Source organism: Lepidochelys olivacea (assembly GCF_965140295.1).
Source record: "Lepidochelys olivacea isolate rLepOli2 genome assembly, chromosome: 7".
Taxonomy (NCBI): domain Eukaryota; kingdom Metazoa; phylum Chordata; order Testudines; family Cheloniidae; genus Lepidochelys; species Lepidochelys olivacea.
Window position 1 is genome coordinate 14,576,283 of NC_140417.1, and position 16,551 is coordinate 14,592,833.

The 16,551-nt window shown below is 38.2% G+C and overlaps 1 protein-coding gene across 7 annotated transcripts in view; it reads left to right on the forward strand.

Annotated features, from left to right (window-relative positions):
• Positions 1-16,551, forward strand: part of LOC311523328 (contactin-4) — a 648,631-nt gene that overhangs the window by 508,997 nt on the left and 123,083 nt on the right. For all 7 annotated transcript variants that reach the window (XM_084633191.1, XM_084633189.1, XM_084633193.1 and 4 more), the window contains 3 exons: positions 5,575-5,778; positions 9,691-9,793; positions 10,951-11,135. In XM_084633191.1, the coding sequence (XP_084489317.1) occupies positions 5,575-5,778; positions 9,691-9,793; positions 10,951-11,135 (492 nt within the window). The remainder of the gene's footprint in view (positions 1-5,574; positions 5,779-9,690; positions 9,794-10,950; positions 11,136-16,551) is intronic.

Below are 16,551 nucleotides of genomic sequence, written 5' to 3' on the forward strand. Positions count from 1 at the left end.
AAAGTGTTAAGTGAAGTAAATGGGAGTTATTGGATGTTCCAAACTTTGGAAAATCAGGCCATTTATTTAGCCATCTAGGAATGAATGCAAGAGCCTAAAACGTCTTGTTTTTAAATCCTGGCTGAGATTTGTTAATGGGTTATTTTTGTTTGTTTCTTATAGTGTATAATATGGATTTGTGATCAATATACTCGATTCTGAAATGCAGACATAGTCCAAGCTGATGTGGAGCGAAATTGTCACGCTCAGGCAGGTAGTGAGGGAGAATCTATGAAGGTGATGAAAGAATTGAAGTAAAGGGTTCCTATCTTTTGATATTGCGCCTGAGTAGAAGTCAAGAACATTCACAGGGCTTTGAACTGGGATAAAGGTTAATGTCCCTTAGATCAGGGGTTGTCAAACTGGGGATCGGGACCCCTCAGGGGTTCACAAGGTTATTACATAGGGAGCTGCGAGCTGTCAACCTCCACGCCAAACCCCGATTTGCCTCCAGCATTTATAATGGTGTTAAATATATAAAAAAGTGTTTTTAATTTGTAAGAGGGGGGTCACACTCAGAGGCTAGCTATGTGAAAAGGGTCACCAGTTCAAAAGTTTGAGAGCCACTGCCTTAGATGGATGTGTTTAAAATGTATATTCCACCTGTAGCATGCAGTCTATCACATTCCAGTGCCGATCACTAATCCATAACATAAAATTAAATATGTTAATACTAATAATGTTAATATGTTCTCTGTTATTGCTGTGTGCCCAAGCTTTCCCTAAAAGCTTATGGTATTTCCGGTTGTCGGTGAATTTTGATGGCTAACTAAATGAAGTAGATTCTTAGGTACTACTGTGTGGTACATTTCTCTGTGATATGTTTATGTGACTTCCATTTCTGTGACTATATGTCTCTGCACTTCTCTTCCACCATTTATTTTAGCCAGAGTGAGACCAATCTTCTCTCAACAACCTAATGTATTCCACACCTTTTACTTCACCAGTCTTTACTTGTGCTTGAATTTACCAAGGGCTCCCTTGAATTCTGAGGGATATTATAGAGTTTTAACATGCTGTTCCATATCTGTATTATCTTTGCTTCATTGTTCCAGAGCCTTAGAGCAGATCCTAGTATCTTGTGACCTTGTGCACAAAGAAGTTAATTCTTTGACAAAAGGAAATCTGCTTTCCTTCTCCTGGAATGTGATAAGCTTACTGCTATTGCACTGAGCATCCCAAGTATGTACAGAAGCACGAACAGCAGAGTAAGCTGAAGTCACCAGTTTTCCTAAATCAGCAGCATACATGTGTATATATAAGGAAAAGTTCTTAACATGAACAATATAGTGAAAAAAGTTTCTTATTTAATGTCCTGAATCCAGTGAATTTTAAAAAGTTGTGGAAGCCTATGATCATGCCTTAAAAGTTCAAAAATAGCAGTTTTCCTCTGTCCAGTCTTGAAATCCTTGCCAAAGTGTGAATTTGCCAGCAGTCTTAAATTTTTTTGACACACCTTTTTCTCTTTTGGAAATGCGTGCAGTCAAAGCACTCCCCGCATGGAAAGTGCATCTCCCTAGGAAAAGAAAGATATATAATGTATAAAGGGTCAGCTTCTCGGCTGGTATCAATTGACTAAAAACCAATCAAGCTTCATAGATTTTCACCAGTTGCAAATCTGGGTCAAAATGTATAAAAGAGTGCACCACATTTAAGAGATCTAGCTTAATGTATTTTAAAAAGGCAAATAAAACATTGTATGCAGTGTAGTAAAACATTGTCTGTTACCCAAAATTACATGAGAAGGGACCCAAGTTAGAAAACAGCACATCACATTCAGTCCTGAAAGGATACCTGGTATGGTCTGTGAGAAACCATGAACTACTCTGGATACAATCTTTACACTGTAAGGCACCTTGTTATAACCCACATAAGTTTTTCAATCACCCACCAGAATCACCAAATGCTATCTCGTACTGTATTTTAAGTGTCTGTTTACTCAGATGTTACAAATTGCCTATGGCACAAGAACTGTCTGTCACTTCCAGAGCAATTAGTATGTGAAACCTTATAAAAAGAAATCTGTCAAGTTTGAAAAGACATAAATATTGCACAGGGATCTCTAAGGAAATCAAAGTGAGTATTGTACAGTATGTACAATATATATGTTTTGCTACAGAAAGAAATGTACTTAAGGCTTCTCCAGTCTGCTTTATTTCCCATCCTTTTTATTATATCACTTGATTCAAACTCACTGTAATTCTACAATAATAAAAAGTCCCCAGTTATTTTAGAACAATAAAATTAGAACTCTTAATAGTATCACCCAGTTATTTTCAATACTACACAGCACATCTGACTTGATAATGCTGCCTCAAGCCTTATTACTACAGCAGTTATTAGTTATACAGCTGTAGTACTGTGCAGTGTAACTGTGTTAGAATCAACATAAGACAGAGATACTAAATCATTAGATCTTTAGTAAGGCTGAAATTTTCAAAGGTGGCTAGTGATTTGGGGTTCCTCTTTTTGTATTTTGAGGGTCGGGGAGGGAAACCCAACTTGAGACAACTTAAAGGAACCTGATTTTCAGAAAGTGCTGAGCATCCAGCCTCTGAAAATTTGTCCACTTTGCCTCAAGATGGGCTCCCAATAATTGAAGTACTCAAAATCACTAGTTGGTTTTTAAATCAGTCTTCCCCATTGCATACAACATCCACACAGCCTTCTTCACTCTTGTATCTGCTTGCCTAGGGTTTCTAAACTCACACTGAATTGGAGTCAAACAAATTGCTGAGTATCTTATTCATTGACTGTGCTGTAGTTACTACATAACATTTTTGTCTTAGGCTTTTCCTTATTTTGCAGGGGGGACCATGGTCTGTGGAGATTCACTCAAACCTAAAAGCTGCTGTTTGCATTCTAGAGCAGAAATGTTTGTCTATTGTTGGATGCTTCTGGGGGAAACAAGTTAATTGTTCACCATGAGTAAATTAAAAAAAAAAATCTAAATGCTTGCAGGAAATAATAAGCCTGCTGAGAAGTGCTACCTTGTTTATTCGAAGTATCCTCTTGACATCAGCATGGGGTTACTTATAATTAGATGCACATGTGTAAATACAATGATTAGATATTCCCACATAAACGTAATTATATCTTCCAAGAGGTCTAAGCAGATATTTTATAATCCTGTCATTAAATAAATAAATAACTAAAATGAAAACCACAACAAACTGCATACCCCCTCCTATGTGTGTAAACACTGGAACGTTAGGACAGAATGTATTTCCTAAAGTACATAACAGTACTTGAGGTCAATTACAATTATGGCTCATTAGAGTATTAAACTAAGAATATGCTGTTTATTATAATTAATGTTCCCTTTACAAAGCTACAGTGATCTTTCCTTACTGTAATTTCTCAAACATTTTCAATGTTTAGGTATTAGTCTGAGACAAATATAATGGGGTTATATTACATTAACCTAACTTATAAACTCTGCAATCACTTGCAGTATGTCTCTCACAGTTTTTTCTTTTGCAAATAACTTCCAAAGACATGTTATAAATTAAAGTATTATCGAATTAGTCACACTGAAGATTATAGCTACTTAATTTAGTGTATTAAAAAATTCCAAAGTATAAAACCGTACAGTTCACAAGAACAGAGTAAGGCAGATTCCACCATAATTTATCTTGAAGGGAAAGAATGAATAAAGTTAAGAGTATTCTTCATGACTCAGGAAAAATGAGATTGTCACGGGGTGGTCCCTTGTGAGTCCTTTTAGGCCTTTATCACAGATCACAACTTCTCCAGGTCTCCTTCTCCACCACCTTTATTTATCGTATTCTTCCAGCAGGCCACAGCATATAGTGTTGTTCACATATATTTACTGTTCATAGCCAGCTTCCCCACTTGCTTCTAGCAAAGGGAACCCTACTAGCAGCAGCAACAGTCAGTCCTGCCTACCTCTGCCTTCCTTCCGGCTACCAACCCTTCCCACGACCCTTCCTTCCTGTCTGCTTATGTGGGCCCAGTTGTTGGGCCTGCTTCTACCCACTTAGCCACTCAGCTGTATCCCCATTCAGTTGATTATCCTCTTTTGTCAACTGCCTGTCTTTCAATCAGAACTCCGTTAGCTAGCGTAAACAGATGGGGATTTGAGTGATGGAGTGCTGAGTTAGTGCCTGAGTCAGCACACCCTGTTACAGATATGATCTTGGTGACAAAGGCATAACAATTGTTCCACCCTTAGTTTCCATGTGATAAAACGTCCTGACCTGTCAAACCGTTAAGTCTGAATTCTCTGCGATATGGTGGATGATAAATTCAAATAAATGGAGGTGGATCCCAATGAGTTATGTGCACATACAAACATAGTCACCCACAATTTTGATGCGCCGTTTTGGAAGTGAAGATGTAGAATTTGCTTGTGAAAGCTGGTCCACAACAGTTCTTAAAGGTGAACTACAAAGTAAGTTTCCCTGCCAAAGACAATGGTTCATGATAGTTCTCTATTTCATTTGCATAATGGTGGAAGGCCTGATCCTGGTAAGTGATCAATGCAGAAAGACATTTGTGGGGCCTTGACTTGGGAATTCTACATGGGCATGAAAGTCAGCCAGCACGGTAACATTGCAAGATTGGGACCAAATGCTATGGTAGCAGCTGTATTATTCCCTGTTATGCTTTGTGTCTAAAGTTTTCAACACTTGCAAGAGAAAAATAGAAGCCTGGACGTAGGTCAGTATAGGAGGAAAATATATTCAGTTTTAACCAGTTCCTTTTTAAATGTGTTAATGTGTAAATTTTTAAGACTACACACATGTTTTATTGTAGCTACAGGATATCATGGCTCTTAAATTTGTAAAAAAAATGTTCAGATTGCTTTTAATTGATGCTGTGACATACAAAGCTGATATTTTTTGATTAAATTCTTTAAAAACTGAACCTTTGGGTATAAATCAAAGAAGTCTCACAAAAATCAACATTGCAATTGATGTAAAAGTCCACTAAACAAGACCGACATTATCTATACCCAAATGTAACAGGTTTTTTTACTATTTTTTCCCCGAATTAATGACTAGTCCAGAAAAAAGAAGCGAGATACTGAGACAGCTGTATTCTATCCGGTACTGTCTATCTGCATTTCTGCTTCTTTACAGTTTATGCAAGGCTGCTCTTGAGTCATCTTTGCCATAAATAGCTCCAGTGCCTGGCTCTGCTACAGCTCATCGCTTTTCTAAGCCATGTGAAATTGGCATGATTCTTGACAGTTTCAGAATAGAATTAGAGAAATTCTCGTTAATTTCATTTTGTTCTGGTTTGGAAAAGTTGAGGGGCAACAGAGGCGTTGGAGCTTGTAGCTGTCTGGCTGAAGACTCAGAAAGACAGCACTGCACCAGTACACGTATGGAAGATTATATTCATAATTGTACAAACAAGACATTTTCATTTCATTATGAGTTACTGTCCCCTTACTGTAAGTACAAGAGACAGGGAGAAATTCATTTTCAGAGTTTCAGTTCTGCCCTGGGATGGAACCATATTTTAAAATTAAAAAAGCATTATGTTAATAATACCTTTTACTTCTAGAACTGACTTACGCATGGATCTTCAATGAATATCCATCATTTGTGCACCAGGATAATCGTCGCTTTGTTTCTCAAGAGACTGGGAATTTGTACATAGCAAAGGTGGAAACATCTGATGTGGGCAACTACACATGCGTAGTGACAAACACTGTAACAAATAATAAAGTGCTGGGCCCCCCAACTCCTTTGATACTGAGAAATGATGGTAAGATATCTGTTTTTTGTTGTTATTGTTTGTTTTTTTGAAGCAATCATTCTGCAAATATTAAGAAACGGCCTGAATTTTTATTCAGAGTAAAGATAAATAATTAGTCTCAACTTCCTAAAGTTCCACTGAGAATTTGAAGAATGCACAGACTCAGTTTGCAGTTCTATGTCATAGAAATCAGTATTTTTTAAAGCTGTTGTTGTAAAAGATACTTTGTCACTGGAAGATGCCACAATAGCAGGGGATTGTTGTAAAATAAAATACAAACTTGGAGACACTTGAGCAAGGACAGGGAAGAAAACAGATTTTAGTGAATATGCTGCAGTTTTGCTCATTTTATACAGGCCAAAAATGATCACACAAACACTTAGCTGTTTTGGAAGCTATTAGCTTAGGCAATAGTTCCCAGTAGAATGAATGCTATTTTTAGTAGTCAGAGGAGTGCTACAAGAAGGGGAAAATAAGTAAAGATTTCTAATTTTATACCACAAATAGACATGTATCACATTAAGTTTTTGAGTAGATACATAAATCATATTTTCATGATTGCTTGCAGTGTTTAAATGATCAAGTTAGCCTTAGGAAGTCAATGGAGTAATGGATAGCAGAATTTGGCCCTTAGCTCCCATATAGGTTACCACAGTGCAGGAAAGAAAAAGATGAAAGCTTAAAGCTGTCAAGTCTTCCATTAGCATCTGCTCCATATGAGGAATAAAAATAGCCTGTATGTTATTTAAGATCTTCAGTAACAATATTTTACACAGATCATACAATACTCTGCTTCCACTGACTTCAGCGGAAGTAAGTTTGGGCCCTGTATATGCTGCTGTTCTTGAAATGGAGCATAATGTTATGATGCTTACTAGTGGTACTCACTATGAAGCACATTGCCAAGGGCTTTGCCTTAGCAAATCATTCCTCTGCACACTCACACTGACATATTTACAGGGTCCAATTGCCTTCCTAAACATACTCCAACTCCTTTGAGATGTACTCTAGAGTTTATTATGGACTTGAAATTTTAATTGAACTGCTGAGGAGCCCTGGAAAACATTGCATTAAACAGTAAAGGTGCTATAATGTCCATTTAGCAAAATATGGTCAGATTTCCCCAGGCGCAAAAGTTAGTATCTTTAAGATGCGCGAAATTTTGTATTTTGAAACTAAGCTTGTCACTAACATTGTGTGCAACATCTAAAATCATTTCCAGCTTGGTTTCTAATACAACAGTTAGTGATGCAATAAAATCTGGACTTAACATGCTATGATGCATCAAAAGAAAGAACACAGCACATTTCAGAAATATAAAGAGCACAAATGAATGAAATGGAAACCACAGAATAGCCACATTGTATTTAAACTGGCAAATATGTCTTGCTTGTCTTTTGGATTTATGCCGACATGTCCAGCACATCTTAATATAGGACATATTATTCTCATTAGACTGCTGTATCATTAAATTAGCAGGCTAAGAGGCCTATTCATCAACAATTAATGTCCCAGTTACATCTAATTTCAATTAGAATTACATGGGAAAATTTCACAATGTACCTCTCCCACTTTACTTAAAATATACTAAACTGTTATTAATCTATTTACTGTACATTATATATGATTAAACATGCAACCATGTAGCAGAATTCCTGTCTATGGTGAGGTGGAATAGGAAGCCTCCCCTCCACACACACACCCGAAAAGGAAGGTTTGGGGTTTTTTCCCCAAAAAATATAGGCTAGACTAGGGATGAAATGTTCTCCACCTGTAGAAAACCTGAGGTGGAGATCCTTTCCACCACTTTGGCTCTTTTACGCTGGGTTGAAGGGCCTTAGCAGCATAAAGGGGGCCTTAAAAACCCCAGTTCTGCCTCGGGAGGATTCCCCCGGCACAGGCGTTGTGGAAGACAGGCGTAAGATTGTCTCCTGAGGCTCCCCTTGCAAACCCTGGTGTAGGGTGTGGGTCAGGAGCGGAGGTTGGGAGAGTGTGTCTGGGACAGGGCTACAGCACACTTTACAGCAGAGACTCCAGGTAGCACTGCATCCTGGGACAACAGTGCAGCCCCCTGGGGCTGTCTAATTTATGCCAAGGGTCTCACCAGCTCCTGGAGCAGCCCAGGATCTCGGGGCAAAAATGTGGCCTAAAGATACCTTAGCCCCTGCTGCCCCAGGGCTACCAGTTCTGTGCAGTGGCTCCCATTCCCCCCTACTCTGGATCTTAGTCCCAGTCACCTTGTCCAGCCATTCCCAGCCTCCCTTTTTTCCTCCAGCTCCTTGTCCAATCTCAGTGTTTTTCCTCAGGCCAACTGGCTCCCAGTTCTGCTCATTTCTATCACCGGCTCCCAATCCCGGTTTTCTTGCCCAACCAGCCTGATCCTCTCCCCCCTAGTTCCCAGGCCCAGTCTCCTTTGGCAGATATTTTCAACAAACACAATAAAATCATCCTGAGGCAGACCCCCAGAATAGAAAATTTCAGTCCAAACAGTTGAAGTTTCGCCAAGTTTTAAGCAACTGAAAACAGGGTCTTATATTGAAAACTGTCAGGCAGCCTTAAAATGGACAGCACTATCAGCTCCATCCATATTATAATCTCCAAAGGCTGAAAACTATTGAGCCTAATAATTCAAACTGAAATGCCTAGTTTAGTGACATTCACTTGTGAGTTCCCTGATACTTTTATGTGTCTTGTTTTGGTAGTAAGTGTTGTGTATTTGTATTGTTAACAAACATACTTTGTTCAGATGACTGATTTCATGTGGCAGCTGCTTTTTATATAATGTAGAGACAATGCTCATTTAAGCAAATGGATTGAAGGAAGGTGATGTAACCTGTTGTTGTATCAGAACAGATAATATATAGGTCAAGAAGTAAAAATGGATTTGATGTAAGTCTTAGCCCACACACACACTTATCTTGGGCATTTTTGATATAAAACAATCCCACTGTGAAAAAGCAAAGCAAATAGCCTCTCCAGCTTCTTCTTGCTGTCATTAAACTTGCACCATGCAGTACTTTTTATAAAGCAATGACACACATGACAATACAGCAAATAAGTAAAAAAGACCACCAGAACTACTTCAATATATTTGATTTACTCATCAGAATTAACTCTGTGGGAACCTATGCTGCCCAAATTCTGAATCAGTGTGTATTGGTAGCAGTCATTTTTCTTCATCAGTTGTGCTGTTCCCTATCTCCAAAACTGCAGGACTCCCCCCATTCTTAAACCCCAGTCCTGCACGGTGGCCTCCCAGAGAGAAACAGTTAAGATTTAAACTACGATCATCATTTCGTTTATAATCACTATCGGTGAAATTATATGTACCAGTTTTAAGACTCTGCAGTCAGTAGAAATCTGGCAATTTATCATAAATTTAATGGCTTTTTTATGTGCACAAATTTTTAAACACAATTTCATAAAAATCCTGCCATGTTACATTATTTAATAAGGCAGTTAAAGATCAAGAAATTACTAGTACAGTATACGATCTCTAAGCATCTAAATCCTTGAAGTTAATAGGAGCCCTGATTAGCCCCCAATGCTTTTAAAACTTTTTCTAGTGGCTATTTGTTCCACATTACATTATTCAAAAGATGGTGATCCTACTTTATTATCTCTTTCCGTATTTTACAAGATACCTGAAAAAGAACTAAATATTCAAAAGCAAAAAAGTAATGGAACCATGAAGAAATTTAATCTTAAACAGATGGAGGGGAGCTGTGATGCAGATTTTCCTCTAGCAGTAAATGGGAAGAGAGTCCACAGTACTAGGCTGTTAGAGACAGGCCCTGTTTTAAATGAGCAGATTAACTGGGCAAGTAATGATGTATAGAACAGCTCTGTGATAATGCAGGAACACTTGAGAATGTATCACAAAAATTCAGCCACACTTTAGCATCTATGATGTGTTCACAGGGGTGATGGGTGAATATGAGCCAAAAATAGAAGTGCAGTTCCCAGAAAATGTTCCATCTGCAAAAGGAACAACTGTGAAACTGGAATGCTTTGCCTTGGGAAAGTAAGTTTTGGTTCATTATTATTACTTTAGCTTACCCGGGTATAATAGTAGTGTATGTTAGAGTATACTTTTTTAAATCACTTGCTTTATTTGTAGTATAGATATTTGCTGATTTCCTTTACATGGAAGAGATTTGTCTTAGCTTAACCCACCATGAAAAATGTGATTGGTAAGGAGAAGAAAAGAGACAATTTATTTTGTAAAGTTGCATCTAGGTATATTCTGTTACTAAGGTTCTTTTGGCACCTGAGAGGCTCTGAAAAGTGTCACATGTTGCAATTACCATACATTTTCAGCACATATATGGGGAAGATGGGAAAGTGGAGTTGTTGGCACTCATTCACGGGCTCCTGCTCACCAGGCCAGCGCAGACAATGTGAATGATGGGCTAGCTGGTAAACCCATTAAAAAATAAATTACGGAATCAGTGACCAAACTACTCCAGTTCTTTGGCAGAGTATTCACCTTGTGGAAAGAAAGGTCATCGTATATGAAACAGAGGGAACTGATCAGAGAAACAGTTATCTTAATCAGGCCAATGCTATACCAATATGGGGCCCAAACCTGCTCCCTCTGAATTTCAGTGGGAGTTAAGCTTAAGCCCAGGAAGACATAAAATCAAAAGAATAGCATTGTTCACTTTCCAAGAGAAGTATCAGGAATACACAATTGAGATTTTGGTGATCAAATCAAATAATTAAAATTAAGCCTGTGAAGTGCTTGTTGAAATGTTTTCTAGTGGGCAAGCAGCTCTCACTTAGCAACATGCATAATATATCAAGATGGGTGGATGTGTTTGTGTAATCACCCTCTAGTGACTGACCCACAGAGAGAATAAAGGACCTATTATTGTAACCAGCGATTGAACATGCTCTGCATCTCAAGTGAAACACACCTGTGTTTTTGGAGTTAATGGATCAAAGTTCTAGTCCTGATTCCCAAAGTCAGAAGGGAAGGTGGGGAGAGGTTTATCTAGGGATTGTGTCCGTTGCTTGCAGTTTGGAGTCACAGCACACTATACTTAGTATATGAACAAAACTATTGCTTTTAGGGAAACAGAACTTCTACTGGTTCTACTTTTCAAAATATGAATTAATAACCCAATAACAGGATGTAGCTTTTACTATGAGGCTCTTTTGCTTTATTCTTATTATCAGCCCAGTTCCTACTATTAGCTGGAGAAGAGCAGATGGTAAACAAATACCCAGGAAAGCCAGGAGACAAAAATCGAGTGGAGTTCTTGAAATCCCAAACTTTCAGCAGGAAGATGCTGGTCTGTATGAGTGTGTGGCTGAAAATGTGAGAGGAAAGAACATGGCACGAGGGCAGCTTACATTTTATGGTAAGCAGAATGACAACTTTCCTGTTTTTTTATTGCCGCACAAGCAATGTGTTGTAAACATCTTGTCAGGATGTCATTGGGCTTTTTATGTTTTTTTGATTATTTTATTTTGCCAGCAGTAGTGCTCAACAAGTACAATTTGAAATAAAATAAAATCTTTCTGAGTAGGGCATATTGATTGTGACTAAGAAGTGAGGGAAATGAAAAAATGCATTGTGGAAAGGAGACTGGCATGGTAACACACAGAAAGCAATTGTAAAGCAATTTATTTGCCTTTGCCTACAAATAGCTGCAAACCTAACAGTCCTATGAGGCATTCTGGTGGTTATGATTTGTGATTTATTATGAGAGCTGTGTGCTGCCCTTCATTAATCATTGGTAATTGCTCTTAACTGGGCTGTTTTTAGAAGGGGTTTTGGTGGTAACACTACACAGACTGAAAACTGTTGTTGATTAACCAAGTCAGTGCTTGGCTAATCCTTCCCACTCCAAAGATTGTCTGTATCTGCTCTTGTTAGAGTCAAATCATGGGTATTGATCTGAGCACGATATAAATGTAAAATTTCAAATGCATGGGCCTAGGATGACCAGATGTCCCGATTTTATAGGGACAGTCCCGATTTTTGGGTCTTTTTCTTATATAGGCTCCTAATACCCCCCACCGCCATCCCAATTTTTCACACTTGCTGTCTGGTCACCCTACATGGGCCTCTGATTAAGCTTGTATTGGTGCCTCTAATCCTAGTAGAAGTGTCTGCAGATACATGATCATCTATTGGAAACTCAGCCCCAAACTGTGTCAGCCGTTAGGAAATGAACTGAGCTTGCAATTGCAAAGTTTGAGTTGGTCTAAGTTACATTAGATTTGCTCATTTTGGGTACAAGGGCAAATCATGTTGTGTTTTTTAAAGGTAAGAAAGCACTGGCTAAAAATGTTCATGGTTTTGGATTTCTTTTCATTTTGGTTATTTTTTTGGAACCTGCAGAATATGCAAGTGTGTGCGCGCACACACACACACAGAGTTGTCCTTGCTTTACACTCCCAACAAGCTTCAAAAATCCCTGTGTCATAGTTACCACTCTATTTCCAGACACAGCTTCTTCTGGAGCACGTTGGTGTCCTCCACTGAGGGACCAGTTGTTCAAGCGTGACCCAATATTCTCTCTCGTGCACTGGTACGGAGCACAGTTATTCTTTAGAGTGCCGAGCTCTATCAGCCTGGGAGGCTGGATTGAACTCAAGACCAAATCTATGTTCCCCACCACGACAGTACAGCATGTCTCCACTGCATTGCTGACACAACCTCTGTTAGATTATAAGCAGTAAGCATCATGAATTTGGTGACCTCAATCCAATTCCCAGTGGACAATTGTCCACATCACAAAAGCCACAACCACAATTGCTGTCACTTGTCATACTTATCAGCAGTCTTGGCAGAGAAGGTCAGGATTTTATGGGATGACGGAGACTGAGCTACCCGCTTATCCCTAAAACCCTGTTCCTCCAGGTCGGGGTTGAAGCACATTGCAGTGCAATGCTGGGAAGCTTGTTCTACTGCTGCCTGTGCGCCTACCTTTTCTCTGGGCAAATAGAGGCATTCAGTCTCCAGAACTGTTCCTCTGTGACCGGTGACCAGTGCAAATTCCACTGTTTATTTGGAAGATATTAAATTAAAATATTATCTTTTTTTTTTTTATCCCCAGTAGTGTCATTTTGAGGCTGGCATAATCTTTCCAGTTTTCAAGGACACCTTTTTTTGTTGGCACCCATTTAATGTTGAAAATGTAGACCATTTTCACAACATAGGTCCTGAAATTTGACCTTGAGTTTCATATAAAGGCTAAAATTTTCATACTGAAAGCAACTTCGTGTAAATACCTCATATGAGTGGTGCATGAATGAATGGAAGCATTTTCCTTTAATCCTTTTTCTTTTTAAAGATGGGAAATGTTATATCTTTATGGAAATATAACTAAGGTTGTTACAGCTTTTCAAGTTGGTTCTAGTGGGACAAACGTTCACAGCCTAAAAAGAGGAACACTCCAGAGTATTTGATATGGAAAATCAGACTTGTCACTTACTTGCAGCATTGCTCAGGGAAATGTTCTATCACAATGCATGCCCTCAGAGATTAAAATCTGGCTCTAACAGTGTTACTCTTTTAAACTGAGTTATCTACATCTGTGAACAGGTGGAAAAAAAGAAAATGAAATTCAAATTTGCCTGCTTGCTGTAGATAACCCAGGCATACCTCCTTTGTCAACCACTTTTGGTGCTTCAGAAAGTCGTCAGGAAAGGCTGACTTGTATTGTATTTCACTCTTGTATCAATGTTTATTCTTCTGTGTGACTTTTCCCATTGTTAGCATATCAGTGACACGAAAGTTGTTTGGCATTCTCATTGCTGCAGGAAAGAATAATTAAACATGACAGATGTATTCTTCCATAGATTTCTCTGTTTTGAGACACTAAAATATGTTGTGTTGTTGTTTTCCAAAGGCATGCATTCCTGTTATCCAGCTGTCCTACTTCATTATTAGAAAATGTACCAAATTAATATAATTATAAGTACTTGTATTTCTCAACTAAAAGTATATGGCAAACCCTGACTTAAACATTGCTTTCCTTGTTTTTTTTACCATAAGAGGCTATCATAACACACACACACAATACCTAACCAGGTGTTTTGTGTCTGAGATTAACTCCTGAATACGAGTGAATTAAGTTTGGAGACGTACCTCTCTTTTTTTTTTTTTTAGCCCTTATGTGTTGCTTATCCATACAACACCACAGTAGCAGTCACAGGTATGTTGTATGGTATACCTGGCTTTGCAATCTGCTCCCTATTGAGCTGAAAAAATGAGCTTTCATAACACGATCTAGTTTGAACCTCTGCTGCTGAAGAAGGTGTGCAAATTCCCTCTGCAATGCAGTGAGCCTTTAAACTTGAGCCTATTACCAGATCCAGGGCTCCCAGATGGTAGGAATGCATTATTGCCATATCATTTGGACTGGCTCCTGGGCTTCTAGCTTCTGCTTTCTCATTGAACTGATTGAACTTGGAAGTCAGAAGTCAGAGCAATATGTTTTGATCCAAAACATTTATGAAATATTCACTTTAACCTGAATTCCATTTTTAATCTGACGGCTCAGAAATTTTAAACTTGATAACCTTACATGAAGCAAAGATTTATATATTATGCAGAGGTAAAAACCCAACACTTTTACGGTTTTCCAAGGAGACTCTTCTGAGCTAATTCTAAGAGAGAGCTGCTTTTCCTTTCACAAAACCGGCATCAAGATAACTTTTTTATTTATAATTATTTTTTATTATTTGCCAGGGCTCCTGGGATGCACAGTCATGAGCCAGGACTGCACTGTACAAACATGGAACAAAAAGCAGTCTCTGTCCCAAAGAGCTTATAGTCTAAATATAAAACAGGAGACAACTTTGGACACAGACTGATGGGAGAACACAAAGAAACAATGGTGCTGCCTTTTCAACTACTGTGATTAAAAACATTCCTAGGAAAAATGGGCCAACTACATCCCTGCTATAATTGTACTGAAATCAGTGAGCATGATTCTCCTCTGTCTTGCACCTCGTGGGAGCAAAATGCTACCACATCATAGCGTTACATTCCTTTTGTAGAAGTGTAAGTGACTAGAGCTGGGCATAATTTTTTAACTGAAACTGTTTTCAACAAAAAACGCTATTCAGTGACACTGAAATGTGCCTTAAGTTTGTGCCAGTTTTGACGAATTGGGTCAAAAAAACGAAAAAATGAAAAAGTCACAGTGTTTTGTTTTAACATTTCTTAAAAGAAATGTTTTGAATTTTTTATTCAGAATGACTTTTTGTTTTAGAATTTCCTTTAATATTATTTTTTTAAAAGTTAAAAACTGCTTAAAAAAACAAAACAATATTTTTTCCGTTTTTCTATTTGCTAAAGATTTCAGTTTTGCGTTGATCTGAAACAATTTTTTTATTTTTAGAATTGCCAGCAAACTTAAAAATCAGTTATTAGCAAGCTCTATAAATGACAGAAGTCTAAGTTTATTACACCAATGCTATTTCCTTTGGTGGATACAGATAATAGTACTGGCGTAATAGACTTCCATATCGCATGACATTTTGATTAAAAAAACAAGAACACTACAAAATTAACATGCTACAATTAAAGGTATTAAAAGCTGGCTAACCGATAGGACTCAAAGTGTACGTAAACAAGGAATCATCATTGAGTAGAAATGTGTCTGGTGGAGTACTGCAGGGGTTGGTTCCTGGCCCTCTGCTAGTTAACATTTTTATCAGTGACCTAGAAGAAAACATAAAATCATTGCAGATAAACTTTTGAGATTACACAAACATTGGGAGAGTGGTTAATAATGAAGAGGACAGGTCACTGATACACAGTGATTTGGATTGCCACAATGATTTGGATCGCCTGGTAAGTGGAGCACAAGCAAACAATATGTGTTTTAATAACCCAAAAGGGCTTATCATAGAATCATAAGACTGGAAGTTGACCTGGAGAGGTCATCTGCTCCAGTCCCCCGTGCTCAGGCAGGAGCAAGTAAATCTAGACTATCCCTGACAAGTGTTTTTCTAATCTGTTCTTAAAACCCTCCAATGACAAGGATTCCATTTCCACAACCTCCCTTAGTGACCTATTCCAGTACTTATATATACTTATAATTAGAAAGTTTTTCCTAATATCTAACCTAAATGTCTTTTGCTGCAGATTAAGGTCTTTTCCTATGGTCAGTGGACATGGAGAACAATTGATCACCATCTTCTTTATAACAGCCCCCCTCAGTCTTCTTTTCTCAAAATTAAACATACCCAATTCTTTTAACCTTTCTTCATAGGTCATGTTTCCTAAACCTTTTATCATTGTTCTTGCTCTCCACTGGACCCTCTCGAATATGTCCTCATCTTTCCTAAAGTGTGGTGCGCAAAACTAGAACACAGCTCCAGTTGAGGCCTCACCAGTGCTTAGTAGAGAAGAACAATAACTTCCCATGTTTTTGATATGACACTCCTATTAATACACGTATGCTTGATATTTCTCTTTTTTGCAACTGCATCACATTGTTGGCTCATATTCAAATTGTGATCCACTGTAACCCCCAGATCTTTTTCTCCAGTACTACCACTTAGCAAATTATTCCCCATTTTGTATTTCTGACCAATTCTCCATGTTATCAAGGTCATTTTGAATTCTAATCCTGTCCTCCAAAATGCATGCAATCCCTCCTGTTTGGTGCCATCCACAAATTTTGTAAGCATATCCTATTACCCAAGTCATTAATCAATATATTGATTAGTACAGCACTCTGGACACAACCTTGAGGGAACCTACTAGATACATCCTCCTAGTTTGACAGTAAACTCTTGGTAACTACTCTTTGA